Genomic DNA, 16,878 nt, shown 5'->3' with positions numbered 1-16,878 from the left:
GGAAGTGACATCACTTCCGCATATCGAGCGGGTGCGTCCAGCGCCCGCTCGTACATCTGGTCGGGTCGCCGCTGATCCTGAGGTCTGCTGAGAGGTAGGGGGGAGCGGCGGCGGCTAGAGGGGGGGCCTCCCTGTCACTCACTCACTCACTCCCTAAAGGGGCTCCCTGTCACTCACTCACTCCCTAAAGGGGCTCCCAGGCACGCACCCACTCCCTAAAGGGGCTCCCTGGCACGCACTCACTCCCTAAAGGGGCTCCGAGTCACTCACTCACTGCCTAAAGGGGCTCCCTGTCACTCACTCCCTAAAGGGGCTCCCTGGCACGCACCCACTCCCTAAAGGGGCTCCCTGTCACTCACTCCCTAAAGGGGCTCCCTGTCACTCACTCACTGCCTAAAGGGGCTCCCTGTCACTCACTCACTCCCTAAAGGGGCTCCCTGGCACGCACCCACTCCCTAAAGGGGCTCCCTGGCACGCACTCACTCCCTAAAGGGGCTCCCTGTCACTCACTCACTCCCTAAAGGGGCTCCCTGTCACTCACTCACTCCCTAAAGGGGCTCCCTGTCACTCACTCACTCCCTAAAGGGGCTCCCTGTCACTCACTCACTCCCTAAAGGGGCTCCCTGGCACGCACCCACTCCCTAAAGGGGCTCCCTGGCACGCACCCACTCCCTAAAGGGGCTCCCTGGCACTCACTCACTTCCTAAAGGGGCTCCCTGGCACTCACTCACTCCCTAAAGGGCCTCCCTGTCACTCACTCACTCCCTAAAGGGCCTCCCTGTCACTCACTCACTCACTCCCTAAAGGGCCTCCCTGTCACTCACTCACTCCCTAAAGGGGCTCCCTGTCACTCACTCCCTAAAGGGGCTCCCTGTCACTCACTCACTGCCTAAAGGGGCTTCCTGTCACTCACTCCTTGCCTAAAGGGGCTCCCTGGCACTCACTCACTGCCTAAAGGGGCTTCCTGTCACTCACTCACTGCCTAAAGGGGCTCCCTGGCACTCACTCAGTACCTAAAGGTGCTCCCTGTCACTCACTATCGGGGTCCCTGTCACTCACTACCTAACTGGAGGTGCCTGTCACTCACTAGCTAACCTGGGGGTCCCTGTCACTCACCACCTAACTTGGGGGGCTACCATATTAAGGGGGCATTCTGCCTATTTATGTGAAATGCTGTCTATTTATGTGCCTCATGACTGCTGAATGTGTCTTGTTGGGAGCCTTATGATTTGTTGGGGGCCTCATGATTGCTGAATTTGTCTTGTTGGGGGCCTCATGATTTGTTGGGGGCCTCATGATTGCTGAATTTGTCTTGTTGGGGGCCTCATGATTGCTGAATTTGTCTTGTTGGGGGCCTCATGATTTGTTGGAGGCCTCATGATTGCTGAATTTGTCTTGTTGGGGGCCTCCTGATTTGTTGGGGGCCTCATGATTGCTGAATATGTCTTGTTGGGGGTCACATGATTGCTAACTGCGAGACTATGGGAAAAGCTGAATCCTTATCATATGAGACAATAGCATTAAACCTACTTTTTTAGCGTTTTAAAACAGAAATTAAAACTGGGAGGTTCTAAAAAATTGAATACATTTTTCAGGAGTAGGATGGATGAAATTGTTTATCTTCACAGTTTATTTTCAACTTGGATTTTCCATAATGTTCATGTATGAGTTAAAACGTTTGTACAGTATTTAGTTTAAATTGCTGTTGCCACTTTGCGATAGAGTTGCAGTTTGGGCACTCGGCCTCCAAAAGGTTCGCCACCACTGTCCTAATCTGATGTCCCACCATTGCTAGGTTCATGTAAATTTGTCTCCACCCGTTACCACACCTATATTCTGGTCCATGGCCCACCCATTTTTTGGCGCGGCGCGATAAGCACGCCGCACAACGTGATCGTCATATTTTTGGCACGCTAGCTGCAGTGTGCTGAATTCTGCTGCCTACAGTATGTACAGTATACGCTGTTCTCTAGTGCTTGCACTGTGTGCTGATTTACCTCCAGTGTGTACAGTGTAAGGTGTTACTCTGTGCCTTTATTGATTGTAAACCAGCTGTATTGTATGCTGATCCCTGCTACTTTCAGTATGTACAGTATTAGCTGTAAAGCCTGGTACACACATACAATTTTGATTAGCCAATTTTAGCTCTGTTCATAAAATTCATTGTCTGTTGGCCCACTTACTGCACGGGGGTGGGAAATTGGGGGTCAGTGATTGACCAATCAAAATTGTATGTGCGTATACATCTTTGATCTATGCCTATAGTGATTGTAAATGATCGAAATAAAGGACAGGGGGCTCCGTCCAATATTTCGATGGGCAGGCCCGTTATCCGTAGCTTACACCGCTGCTAAGTTCATGTACATTTGGCCCCACCCATGGCCACGCCCACTCACCGCATGGCCACCCCCATTTTTTGCCGCGGCGCGTGTACCTCCCCGCCTGGTGCCCACAGGTGCCACTGATCTCCAAAGACCCTAGAAACGCCCCTGGGGAAGAGAGTGTGTTTCTAAAGCTGTTCAAGGCTTTTTTGTATGAGATGAAGTCCTCACTTGTGTTACTTTTCCTTCAATGCCATTCAGCTTCTTTAGAGCCAATTTTCAACTATTTAGAAGCTTTGGTCAGCCAGGGTTGGCGACTGGCATGATGAGGGTGGGCATTGGTAAGCGGAGTGAAGTCACCCATGACTTTTGTGATGGAGCTGTTGTAGTGTGTAGCAGCTGAGTCTGGGTCAGTGAAGGATTATATGAGGAGAGGTGCCATGGCATCAGAGACAGATTGCATATCTAGGTTGCGATAGTTTCTGCGAGTATGTGAGCATGCTTGTGCTAGGGTAGTAGGAAAAGAGTAGGATAGAGAAGTTTAGTAAATTGCGGTCAGAGAGTGAGAGCGGATCATTAGTAAAATCAGTAACAGAACTGAGACAAGTTAACCACTTCACCACTGAGGGGTTTTACCCCCTGAGCACCAGAGCAATTTTCACCTTTCAGCGCTCCTTCCATTAATTCGTCTATAACTTTATCATTACTTATCGCAATGAAATGAACTATATCTTGTTTTTTCCGCCACCAATTAGGCTTTCTTTAGGTGGGACATTATGCCAAGAATTATTTTTTTCTAAATGTGTTTTAATGGGAAAATAGGAAAAATGTGGGGAAAAAAATAATTATTTTTCAGTTTTCGGCCATTATAGTTTTTAAATAATGCATGCTACTGTAATTAAAACCCATGAAATGTATTTGCCCTTTTGTCCCGGTTATAAAACCATTTAAATTATGTCCCTATCACAATGTTTGGCGCCAATATTTTATTTGGAAATAAAGGTGCATTTTTTTCAGTTTTGCGTCCATCCCTAATTACAAGCCCATAGTTTATAAAGTAACAGTGTTATACCCTCTTGACATAAATATTTAAAAAGTTCAGTCCCTACGGTAACTATTTATGTATTTTTTTAATTGTAAATTTTTGAATTTTTTTTTAATTACAAAAAAAAATAAATGGGGAGTGTGGGAGGTAATGAGTTAATTTTTTGTGTAAAAGTCATTTATTTGTATGTGAAAAATGTGTAGGGTGTAGTTTACTATTTGGCCACAAGATGGCCACAGTAACTTTTTGTTTTAATGCGACCTCCAAGCGTCCTTCCGGAAGCTTGGAGGAAGTATAAGGAGGCTGGACACGTGAGTTTTCTCTCACAATGATCGCGCTGCCCATAGGAGAGCAGCGGATCATTGTGGGGCTTAGATCAACGAACGGGAATGGATTTTCCCGTTCATTGATCTCCGGGCGAGCGGGCGGCGGCGTGTTTACTAGCGGCGGGTGGCGTGTTTACAAGCGGGAGCGCGGACAGCGTCGGGAACGCGGAAAGTACGGATTTCTCCGTCCCTGGGGGTTAAAGGATGGAAAAAGGGACGGAGAAATCCGTACGGGCGGGGGTAAAGTGGTTAATATAAGGTCTAGCGTATGGCCATCAGTGTGAGTTGAAGCAGTGGACCACTAAGACAGGCCATAGGAGGAGGTGAGTGACAGAAGTTTGGTGGAGTCAGAATTATTGATATCAATAGGAATGTTAAAATCATGATGATGGTAAGGGATTCAGAGGATAGGAGCTGGAGAAGCCAGGCAGAGAAGAGAAGCAGGGCCTGGAAGATGGTAAATAACTGTGATTTGGAGGTAGAGGGAGAGTATAGTCGGACTACATGGACTTCAAAGGATGGCAGGGAGAGAGAAGGAGTAGAAGTGAGTAGTTTGAAGGAGCATTTATTAGAGAGGAGAATGCCCGCACCACCACCATGTTTATTCCACTTCTAGAAGTGTGACTAAAGTGGAAGCTCTCATAGGAGATGGCAGCAGGTGAGACTGCATCAGAAGGAGTCAGCCAAGTTTTAGTGATTCCAAAGAATGTGAAGGCATTGGAAGTGAAAAGATCATGGAAGAAGGGCAGTTTGTTGCAGACTGAGCAGGCATTCCAGATGGCAGTGGAGATAGGAGGGGGAGTAGAGGTAAGAAGTGGAATATAAATAAGGTTATAGCAACAAATCGCATTCACTTCTCAATTGCTAACAGTGTGATTAGCAGGGAGGAGTAAGGGTCCAGGGTTAGGTGACATGTCCCCTGCAGCAAGGAGGTGGCAAAGAGAGCAAAGCAGAGGGTGAGATTTAGACTTAAATTTAGACACAGTGTGAGAAGTAAAATGAGGTTTTAGAAATAAGAAAATAAGAAAATCTCATGAGAAGCAAGCTGTGTAGTGGATACAAGAGATGGTGAAATGTACAGAATATTTCTGACAGTAGGAGGGTATATTGTGTGTAGAGATTTGAGGTTGGCTGGGGAAAGCAGGCAGATAGTAAACCCCAGATAAAACATTTCTGCAACTAACCAGATAAGCAGAGTCTTGTGTCTGTTCCTTCAATTACGTTCTGGTCTAATCCGGCACCATTCCTGCATTCCCTTGATTATCGGTCATCACATTTGGACTAGAGAGATGCCCCAGGAGCTTCTATGCCATCAGCATTGTGCTTTGTTAGGGAGTTAGAATGATTTGTTACCCCAGTCTTTTTTTTTCTAATCTCCCCATTACAAACAGACACTGTTAAACACAAATTTCCAGAATCTCTTATTGCTCTTTATCAGCCAATACTCTGGGCAGGGAACTGTTATTGGTAATGTTGGTAATCCACGTTTAACCATTTACAATAAACAAAAATAAATCACAATATTTATCAGTTAACACTTGGTACTGATCTCAAATAAACTGAGAAGTTAATCGACTCGATTCTATTTACGATTTGATTAAATCCGACATGTCCGATCGGGATTCGATTCAATGCAATTAGATTTTCCATTGTTTTGCAATTGCAAATATGAACTGAATCGAATCCCGATCAGACATGTCGGATTTAATCGAATCGTAAATAGAATCGTAATCGAATCGTACAAAGAATCGTATCGTGTAGATTGGGCTAATTCAGTGTATATACAGTTAATGACACGGCCATATACTTTTGCACTGCTGATGATGTTGACAGATAAATGCTTAATAATAATAATAGTAATAATAATTCCTGCAAGCCTGAAAGTTAATGGGAACTTAAAAAAAAATCAGCCAGATACTTACCTAAGGAGAGGGAAGGCTCTGAGTGCTATAGAGGCTTCCCGATCCTCTCAGTTCCCTCATTGTAGCAGCAGCTCCCGCGTTTGAATCCCCCGCTGCAGGGGACTTCGAAAGTCTGCGGGGGTGAGTGCTCCATACTGAGACTGTGTGAGTGCGCAAGAGAGCGTGCTTGTGCAGGTGCAGTACAGAGCAGCCCGTCTTCTGGAGTATATAAGGCTTTTTTTAAATCCGATGTACTGTGTGTACTGCTGTCATTTTGTGCATATTAATGCTCTTCGTCAAATACTACCTTATTATTGGGTTAGCATCCTAGGTGTTCAGGAACTCCAGGGAGAGGGATTGTGTGGTTACAAGACTTGTGCTGCTATCTCCTGCTTCTCTTAGAGGCAGGGGGCAGTGTGTTCCTGTGACAAAATGATTAGGAAGAACAAGTGCAAGGTAGGGTGACTAAACACTCTAAAAAAATATATAAAGACAATGGGAGCCCAAATGGTGCAGTATGTCACAAGAAAAGTGAAAAAAAAAGGTTTAGTGTACTCACAAAGGAAGGTTGCACAAGGGGCAGCCAACCACTGACAGAAGCAAAAAAACAAAGAGGGACACCGAGAGCCCAATATAGTGTAGTATGCACTGGTAAATGAAGGTGTGTGGAAAGAGTATGTGCAATATACCGTATATACTCGCAAGCAAGCCGAATTTTTGACCCCCCAAAAGTGGGCCAAAAGTTGGGGGGTCGGCTTGCTTGCGAGTCGTGGGTGGGTGTATAGGTGCTGTCCCTCCCCGCTCCCCCCGCGGCCGCCGCTGCTATTACCTTAGGCGGCGCCGCTTCCTCTATCCCCGTCCTCCTCCGGTAACTCATTCACAGCAGCGCGCCCCCCGCTGCTGTGATGACGCAGGAAACCATAGAGAGCGGTTCCCATAGTAACGGCATCGCCGCTACAGGAAGCCGCTCTCTATGGTTTCCTCGTCATCACAGCAGCGAGAGGCGCGCTGCTGTGAATGAGTTACCGGAGGAGGACGGGGATAGAGGAAGCGGTGCCGCCTAAGGTAATAGCAGCAGCGTCCGCGGGGGAGCGGGGAGGGACAGCACCTACCCACCCGCCTACCCACCCATACTGGGGCACTATGCTAGCTATATGGGGCACTATGCTAGCTATACTGGGGCACTATACAAGCTATAATGGGGCACTATACTAGCTATAATGGGGCACTATACTAGCTATAATGGGGCACTATACTAGCTATAATGGGGGCACTATACTAGCTATAATGGGGCACTATACTAGCTATAATGGGGCACTATACTAGCTATACTGAGCACTATACTAGCTATACTGAGCACTATACTGGCTATACTGAGCACTATACTGGCTATACTGGGCACTATACTGGCTATACTGGGCACTATACTGGCTATACTGAGCACTATACTAGCTATACTGAGCACTATACTAGCTATACTGAGCACTATACTAGCTTTAACGAGCACTATACTAGCTATAATGAGCACTATACTAGCTATACTGAGCACTATACTAGCTATACTGGGGCATTTTACTAGCTATACTGAGCACTACCTACCTATACTGGGCACTATATTAGCTATACTGGGACATACTGGGGGGATCACGCGGCCAGCGTTTCCTACCCCCGGCTTACATGAGGGTCAATAATTTTTTCCTGTTCTTTGGGGTAAAAGTGGGGGGGGGGTCGGCTTACATGCGGGTCGGCTTGCTTGCGAGTATATACGGTACTCACAAGTCAGGGTTACCACATAGGCAACCACTGTAAAAGCAAGTGGGGAGATTAGACCTGTCCCCACTCAGGATTAAGAAGTCGCTCTCTGTAGATCAAAGAAAAAAGGGGTAACACCCCTCCACCAAGGGTGGATATGTATAATGTAGTATGGATACAGAGATGCCAGAAGGATAAAAAGATCTGCCTGACAGAGGCGCATGGCATAGTACCAGACCTGTTTTTGTATATGCTCTATCTTATTGCCTGAGGAAGCGGGTCACTCACGCGAAACGCATTGTATTTTACTGGAGAATGTAAATAAATTGTTTTGCTGAAAATTGATCGGCATTTTCTAGTGTCTGCACGGAGGAGGCAAGTCCACCACTACCGCCTCACGATGAAAGAAGGAGAAGATTGATAAACCCGACTCCACTCGGGTGTCCGGCTGGAGCTGGATGCGGTCACACTTTTGGGAAAAACAACAACGGTCCTATCGATGGCAAAGCCACTAGGTACCAACTTACAAAGGAGGGTGAAAAGCACAAAGGGGGTAAGAGGCACCCAGAAGTAGATAAAATTGAGTTGAAACAGCTAATAGAAAAATAGAGGTGACTTACCTCAATAATGACAAGTATATATATATATATATATATATATATATATATATATATATATTATATATATATATATATATATATATATATATATGAATTTCAGTAAGTTAAGGCAACGCATTTCATGGGTGTGCGTATATATATATATATATATATATATATATATATATATATATATATATATATATATATATATATATATGAATTTCAGTAAGTTAAGGCAACGCATTTCATGGGTGTGCGTCCACTTCCTGGGGCCACATAAAGTTCCAGAGTTGTACCAAAGCCAGGTACAGAGCACCTCCGGTAAGCCACCTTTATATTTCTATTTTTTGCTGTTTTAAAATCAGTTTTATCTATTCTGGGTGCGTCTTACCCTTTTTGTGTCAGTAAGGAAGCGTTTGCAAAGTCTGCAATAGCATAAATCATGCTTTCACCAGAGGAGAGATTAACATACATTATTGTGTGGCAACTATAGATTAATTTGTTGCAAGGGAAAAATGTTCATGGAAATGTTTTTGCAAAACCAGGCATTTTTGCAAAAATAGTTTCTCACACCCCTTTTGACTTTACTACATTTACCATGTCCCTTTCCACAAAAGTACAGTATACTAGTTTATAAAGATGGTTGCTTTTAGGCGTAACAACACCAATGAGATGCAAATATTTCTGAGTCCATGCAGGATTTTTTTAATTTGTATGTAAATTAATGCATCTTGAAAATGGACCAATCAGTTTAAACCTGGGTGGGACTTGATTGGTCCATGTTCAAGCTGCATATATTTGCATATAATATATTTTACATAATCCTACATGAACTTGGAAATATTTGCATCTCATTGATCATCCCTACTAGCCAGGCAGACATCGACGATGACACATTCAGGAGGATGACTTCACTGGGTCATTTTTACATACTATGCTTTATAGAATTTGTATACATAAGTGCTAGTTCCATTAAGAAAGGGGTGGGTAATAATTGTACAAGCTAAATTGGCACTGCCTGAATAACACAACAATGATATGGCTGATTCTTTTAATGTGATAATTAAGGTGTGATTGTTTTATTATTATCTGCCACCAGATCAACCATTAGATGGATCGCTCTCTAATTGAATATGATCAAAGAAGGATCTGTTGCCTGCCCACACACTGTACACCAGCATGGAATCTATTGGAAATTGTCCTAGCTCTGCCACTGCCACCCTCTTAGTGTATATGTGTGTCACCCCCCTCCCCTTTCCCGTGCCTGTTTGCAGTGCTGAAGGCTCACCTGTCCACTGGAACGACTTTTGGCCTCCTCTCGTGTCCAGCATCACCACAAGCATCTGTACCACATGATGCACATGTAGTGATGCCATGGGTTACAGGTGCTTGTTGTGACAATTGAAAAAGAAGCTGGACATAAGAGGAGGCAAGGATTTGAACCAGTGTGAGAGGTGAGCTTTCAATACTGCACATGGGAACAGGGGACACACACATGCACCTGGGGGGGGGGGGGGCGCTGGTTGGGGACTGTCGGTCATATGTAAATTGAACACTGTTACTGTTGCGCAACTGATTGAACCCTTTTGACTTGTGATTTTCCGGCATGCTAGATTTACCATTTTGACCAATTTCAGACAGATCGATTGAAGGGGCATGTTACGGCGCTGATTCTATTGGATCGGACGGTTGGCCTGCCAGCAAAATTAAGTAATGTATGGGCACCCTATCTCTCCTGGGGTCATATGCAATTCACTTTTTGTCCTGAGTTTTTGCTTTGGCTGGTTTTCAGGGACATTGCATCCTCCAGCCATCGAGCACCAGGTCCTCCTAGTGTTTACATTGAGTTTTTGCTTAGGAGATAATTTTTCATCTTCGATTTACAATACGTTTTCAGCAATCTACAATGGTAATGCTAGGTACACACTATGAGATTTTCTGGCAGATTTATTGTTAGATCGATTATCTCCAACATGTCCCATCTGATTTCTGATCGATTTCCGATCGATTTCTGATAGAAGTGATTGGAAAATAGCCAGAAATCGATTGGAAAATGATCGGAAATCAGATATGTTGGAATTAATCGATCTGACAGTAAATCTGCCAGAAAATCTCATAGTGTGTACCTAGCAAGTACCAAAAAGTAAGAGAAAAAGTACTATCAAAATTATTTTTGAGTATATTTTTTGCATATTGGGAGTTTAAAATGTATTTTATTGACAAGTTTGAAAATATCACCTAGGATAAAAAGGTAATTGCATATGGGCCCTGGATTTCCAGGACAATATTCCAACCTGTAAAGTGGCTACATCTCGCTCTATTATGATTATAGTAAGGGTTTGTCATATGGGTTCTGTCAGCTTTGGCTACATCATTTCTTAATCCCTATTAAGATATTTTTGGTGCCTGCAAAACTAATTAATGTAAGCTACAACCTTCCTATTCACAAGACTAGGGGAGGCAAAATGTGTCTTGCACAGAACATAAATGTGGCCAAAAACAACCCTTTGTATGGGATTAACTTTGATTCATGCTAGACTTAAAAAATGTAATAAGGATATTATGAAATGAAATCATACAAAAGTTTATATTGATAATAATTAATATCTATCTATCTTTCAGGCCTCATTGTTCTTGCTGCTATCACTCCAGAGTCATCCCTGGATTCTGGTCATGAAACTAACTCGTCAGAGCTAACTGATGTATCAGAAATGGTTACAGCTCTGAAGCAGCACCACAACACCGCCTGCTTCCTAGCCCACCACCACCTTAATAAGGAAAGTCTTCTTTCACGGAAGGACCTGCCCTTTAGGATACAGACTTGTGCTGCCCAGGCTGTTCTCACATCTCCTTACTCTTTGGTTAGAGAAACAAGCCCCTTGCTAAAACCTGGTCTTTTACAACAAAGATTGATAGGATCCAACCTTCTTCAAGAGTCAATAACTGTACCCTCAAGCCCACAATTTAATATAAATAATGGAGTATCCATACTTAAAAGGTCTGCCAAAGCTAAAGAAGATGCAAGTTCTACCACCTCTCTGGAGACTTTGAAGATTTCTCAGAATCTGTCTCAAAAGATTTCTACTACTGTAGAAAAGTTTAAAGACTCTTCAGAAAAAGTTTTGACATCTTCAGATTTAACAAACATAAGCACTGAACTACCCACATTGAGTGATAAGGACAATGAGAGAGAGAAGCAATTTTTAGAGAGCACTTGTGGTTGTCGATTACCTCAAGGAGAGTCTTCTCCAGTCAACGTGGATGATTCTAGAAATGGAAACCATGATGTACTTCATTTGTCTCCAACAGATGATGAAAGACTCCATGCTAAAGCCTGCTCTGTAATTAATACTGAAGAACTGAACTTAAACTACCAAATGCAAGAGAAAAAAGAGGTAAATAAATTCTGCATAGATGATACAAGCTTACAAAATGTTCTGAAAAAAAAGCATGAAGATTCTGAGAAAACTGTTAAACCAGAACATATTCCAACTATTCCCAATATTTTCTTAGTTAATTCAGAAAATGAAAAGGTAACTGCCAAATCTGATACTGATAAGGCAGTAACCTCATCTATTTCTGAAAAAGTACCTACTCAAATAGAGTTGGATGATTGTGATGCCCCGGCTAAACCTAGAGCTCGAGCTCCTTTCAAATTGCGTAAACTGTTTTCAGCAACGTTTCCTACACGAATGAGACGTGAAACAGATGAGAGACAAGCACAACTGCGCAAAGTTAAACAGTATGAGATGGAGTTTCTAGAAGAACTGCTGAGACCACAAGGTAAAATAGGTGTGCAGCATCAAGAAATCCTTCATCCTATAGTGCCTGGACACTGCTCATGTCAGTTGCGTAGCAGTCCGCGACAAAAAGTGCCAGGGATGTCTCGTGAGCAGCGACGCAGTTGTGATTGTAAACGTATAATCAGGGGTATTCGAGTTCCTCCCAGTACTGCTTTTGACTCTGAATCACGGAGCAGGCTGAGAATGCGGGGTACAGATCATGCAAGAGTTCCACTTGTGCGATCTTCTAGTTTGGAGTCCAGAGGATCGGAAAAAGTGACTTCATGTCTTACAACTTGTGCACCACAAATGGAAAGCACTGGTCATTACACAAATGCTTTACAGAAATGCAGCATTAGTGATGGAGATAAAAAAGAAGCACCCTACAACCAACCAACTGTTAAACCACAAAAGAAAGAGGTTGAACTTCCTGTGTTAAAAAACAAAACACCTGAAATTTTAGGAAATAGAGAAGAGAGAAAAACTTTAGTTAATCTACCACGAAAAGAAGAAGTACTTTCAGTTCAGACAAAATTTCCAGAAGAAGAAGGTATAGTTCCAGGGGAGAAATGTTGCTCTATCCGTCATTGCTTTAACTGTCGAAGATGCTCCTCTGCTGATGAGAGCAGTGACAGAGATGAATTATCCTATTCCATACCCATGCAGATTCTACCAGGAATGAGATTAAATTCAGATACACCCCCAGTCTTAAGCCAAACTCTTCAAGTACTAGATGCCAATGTATGTAGTGGCCATGAAAATAATCAAATGCAAGAGATTGATCTTCGCACTGCTACAGTTGAAGGAAGTTTGGCCAAAGTAAATGCTTTACGTGGACATTCATACTCTCTTCCCGATGGCTTCATGTCTGTTAAACTTGATACCAGCGAACTGCTTACTGTGTTGCGTCAGTGCCTCGTCAGCACTGTGCCTGGGGAGACTAAGCTGGATTCTGTCCACCTCACCCAGCGTAAACAGGAGCTGACAATGCGTTTCAAAGAGTTCCGTGCATCTTGTAGAAGAATGGCTGGGGTAGATAAGAACCCAGAACATATGTTAACAGCAGTGACTTGTAGCTTTCAGGTTCTCTGCAGCCTTATTGAAACTTTTGTAAAACTAGTGTTCTTGATCCGTTCAGAAAGTCAGCGTCAGGAGTTGCTGGCAAAAGTAGAAGAAGTAGTAAGAAATTATACATTCTTGCTTAGAGCAGCAGAAGAGTCAAGTGCTCGGACAGTTGGACAGTGTCAAACTGTGGTTGGACAGTTAGCCAAGCAGTCTGCCACAGTGGCTACAGCAGTTAGTACTTTCTCTCGTTCCATCAAAACCTTGATGAGCAAACAGTAAAAATAAACTACATTTGTTACTATCAGTTTTGTTAGGGATAATATCATTCCTATGGTTCTCTTCAGACTAGCCTGTCAGCCTTAATATACAAATGGAAAAATTTAAGAACAAAACCTCAAAATGATGTACTAAGTAAGTACATACTAACTGTGGTAAATAGGTAATGCAGCAGATCTGTTGACTTAATAAAGTTCTCTGGTGAACAGGAGACTGGGTTAGTCAACTATGCCTTCACATCTGGTGATCAAGTAATAGTAACATTATTGCCTCTGTATATAGCTACCAGTTCCACTGTGATGTTTCTTTGCCTTTTACCTTTTGGCAGCTAGAGATTTACAGTATATTCCTGAAAAATATACAGCAAGAAGTATTGGTGATGGTAGAGAGCACCATTTTCCCATTACGCTCTAAACATCCTATATAATACTGAGCATTTGCTTAGACCAAAGATCTGTGTGAAAGGCATATCAGATGTATATTTATTCCATATATTTGTAGCTAAAGCAAACATTTAAAGCCTGATATATACTATTACTGACCCTGAAGTTACTTTTAAGTTTTAGAAATGTGCATCTTATAGTTGAATTTTTTTGTTTTCGTCACTCCCTAGAATGGTTAAGCAATTGTATCTCAGAGCGGGAAAAAAAATTGAAAATGGATCAGGCTGGAAACATTTTGGTATGGAACTATGCTTCAAGTGCTTTTATTTGTTATCCTATTTTTTTAAATATCTCAAACATATGGTTTACGGTTGAGAGAAAGCAGATACATATGTTTGGATTCTGTGTCAATGTACTGTCTGTATGATGCAAATTATAGTAAAATATTGGAGGAGAAACTTGTTTGTCAGTAAAAGATTGTACTTGATCTTAAAACTAATATGGTAGCTCCATGTAATAAACTAGATACTCACATATGGCCTGATTTACTGAAGGTGAAATCAATGTTGCAACTTACCAATCCTTATCATACATCTTTGTTTGAGCAGCATTGTACAATATGCATATTTGTGTGGTTTAAAAAGATATTAGTCTGTGTACAGGGTGAACATTACATACAGTTAGCCCTAAAACAGACAGCCCTCCAAACAAATTTCAAAAGGAACCTGTAGGGATTAAACATTATACTCACTACATCCATTCTATTGCCACTGCTGACAGGTCCGCTGCATCAGTGAACCATTTTATGCTCTTCCCTTGGATGCCCCTGTGAATGCTTGGATGATCAAGACTTATTAAAGATTGCCACCACTGCATACTGCTTCTGAAGATTGCCCAAGTTGACAAAGTGATAGTGTACAAAAGTATTTGGTGGCATAATCTCATTTTACATTAAGGCCTCTATTCATAAAACTTTTACCGCATGCTTACCGCTGGAAACAGCTGACTTTCCTGACCATTTAGCAAAGTCTCAATTTATAAAAGCTGTTTAAGCATGAAAAGCTAAAATTCACCAGCAGAGCGATACATTTCCGCCGTGTGCGTTGATTTTCTAGATTTATCTAGAAAAAGTAACAAAATGTCCATTCATAAAGATTAGAGGAAGCGGTATGAGGACAGGAAATACCGCTTACTCGGATGTTGCGAGAAGCGTGCGGAATACATACAAGTGAATGGGACAGACCTCCCAAGCAGCAGCAGAGAGAGCAGCGCACGGAGGGACTCTGCCTGCTTCTGTGTTTCCGCAAGCCTACTGACAGCCTACCGCCAGCCTACAGCGGGAAATCTCCGCACTGCTATCGCAGCTGACAAGATTTTTATAAATGACCACCCAGAAGTCTAAAATACCGATGCGGTATTTTCCCTCCACAAATTTTTTCGCCCCATATGTTTTATGAATAGAGGCCTAAGTGTCCAATGACCAAAAGGGAGTCTGCAGGGTTCAGGTATGCTTGAAAAGAATATAATCCGGGATTGTCTGGGCAGTCATAGCAGCATCACAGGAGAAAGAGGAATGAGAAATGTGGTTCTGAAATAGAGAAGGCGAGTGTAATTTCTTCTTTTCATTGATTTATACTGAAAAATTGCCTGGAGCTTCACTTTAATTAGGAAACATAAAACTTGAAAAAGACATGTAGTGCATATACTGTACATATTTGAATATATATTGTGATATTTGGCTAAGAAACAACCTTTGAGGATATCAAATTTCATTTTACATTTGTATCAGTGCATCGTGCATAGTAAAGAATCCCCATATCACCAGTCTCGCAACCTCGGATTTTCTGCTGTACTGCAAAGAATGCAATGGAACATCTTTCCATCTTTCCCCTGTAAGTCCCATCAGACCTTTAATGATTCCGTCCCAGTCTTAGTTTTCACTGTGTACAGTATGCTATAGAAAAATGGAGAGGAATTGTGAGTTTCCTACCCTGGTCCCAGCTGCCAAGTCTCACTTCAGCTGTCCTGTCTTGTGTCCTCTGTCTCCTCTAGGTTTCACTTTTGTGTCTTGTAGATAGGTCTCCTGACATTGTCTTGCAGCTTTGCTTTCAGTCCAATATCTATTGCTGTTTTTCTGGCCTAAATATTGGCATCAGAGAACGGGAACCATAATGATAGGACCCAGAGGGAATGCGGGAGGCAGAAGCTGAAGTGAGGATGCCAATCAGCTAAAACCAGAAGAGACAGCTAGCATAACTCCACCACTGTCTTATTCAAGTCAACAATTATTACCGGTTTTCAGGTAATACAAGTAAATACAGGTAAAAATGTAGGCAATGGTTTGTACTAGGTTTATACTCAAGTATATTGTAAATCTGTGAATTTTGCAATTCTTTTGCTCTTCCTCATCTTTTCAAATTTACTGCAGAAATTGTTGAAAAAAAAATCTATATTAGATGGGAGTTGGGCACTGTGACACTTATCCTTGTCACCAGAACTACTAAATGATGTCAGCCATCAAAATTCAGGATTTTCTTGCTGAATTTCCACTCACATTTTCTACCTTATTCTGTCCATTTCTTTTTATAATAAACATTGCTTATTTTTCTATTTAAATGTATAAGAAAGATACAGTATATATGTAGACTGGCACACTGGAAAGTATCATACATATTGCACAATTACTACAATTCTAGGTGGCGCCATTATACATACTCCACACACATTCACTATCGAATTATCTAAATGTTCTCCTTCCTCAGCATACACCAATAAACAGAAATATTAAACAATGATATACAAGTAACCACATGTATAAAACTTTAGCGCTACACGGTACTTCTTTCTTCCACCAACACCCTTCAAAGTGCACGCTTACCAGCTCTTAATGAGACCCAGATTATAAGGTCTAAAGCGTATATGAATGTGTATCACCACAATCACCATCTCTTGTCTTTATCTTCTATGTTTTCTGTCCAGCCTCCTTCCTCAGCATTTAGACAGTCCCAGCATATGCATAACAGATAATAAAGGATCTAAGTGTACTCCGTTTAAAAGAATAACAGCTTTATTCACTAAAATGGCATATACAAGATACTCACTCCTGGGCCCTTTTGAAAGGGACCCACAGTAGTAAAGAGCAGTGTAATCAACCAATCAATACGTGGGGTGCCGCTCTCCCCTTCACCAATCCTCCGCTCGACCAGGTTTCGCAAACGCGTCATCAGGAGCTCGGAGAACCGAGTGGTGTAAGAGCCGGCATTTAAATACACAAGTAACGGCGTCTCCAACGTGTCTCCAATAATTACGGAGACACGTAACGTCATTTCCGCCGCGTCATCCACCCTGCTTCCGCCGCTTGAAGCGCACGGAGAACTGGGCAAGCTGCGCAGGTCCATTACGTCACTTCCGCCGCATCCTATCCA

The 16,878-nt window shown here is 42.6% G+C and overlaps 1 protein-coding gene across 2 annotated transcripts in view; it reads left to right on the top strand.

The window, feature by feature from the left end:
• The window catches only part of FRMPD3 (FERM and PDZ domain containing 3), a 281,016-nt gene extending 266,954 nt beyond the window's left edge, over positions 1–14,062 (top strand). For both annotated transcript variants that reach the window (XM_068248083.1, XM_068248084.1), the window contains one exon: positions 10,570–14,062. In XM_068248083.1, coding sequence (XP_068104184.1) covers positions 10,570–13,073 — 2,504 coding nt within the window. In that variant the 3' untranslated portion in view covers positions 13,074–14,062. The remainder of the gene's footprint in view (positions 1–10,569) is intronic.
• Positions 14,063–16,878: the final 2,816 nt, after the last annotated feature.

Source organism: Hyperolius riggenbachi, chromosome 8 (genome assembly GCF_040937935.1).
Source record: "Hyperolius riggenbachi isolate aHypRig1 chromosome 8, aHypRig1.pri, whole genome shotgun sequence".
In the NCBI taxonomy this organism is placed as follows: domain Eukaryota; kingdom Metazoa; phylum Chordata; class Amphibia; order Anura; family Hyperoliidae; genus Hyperolius; species Hyperolius riggenbachi.
This window is presented reverse-complemented; position numbering and strand designations above follow the sequence as displayed.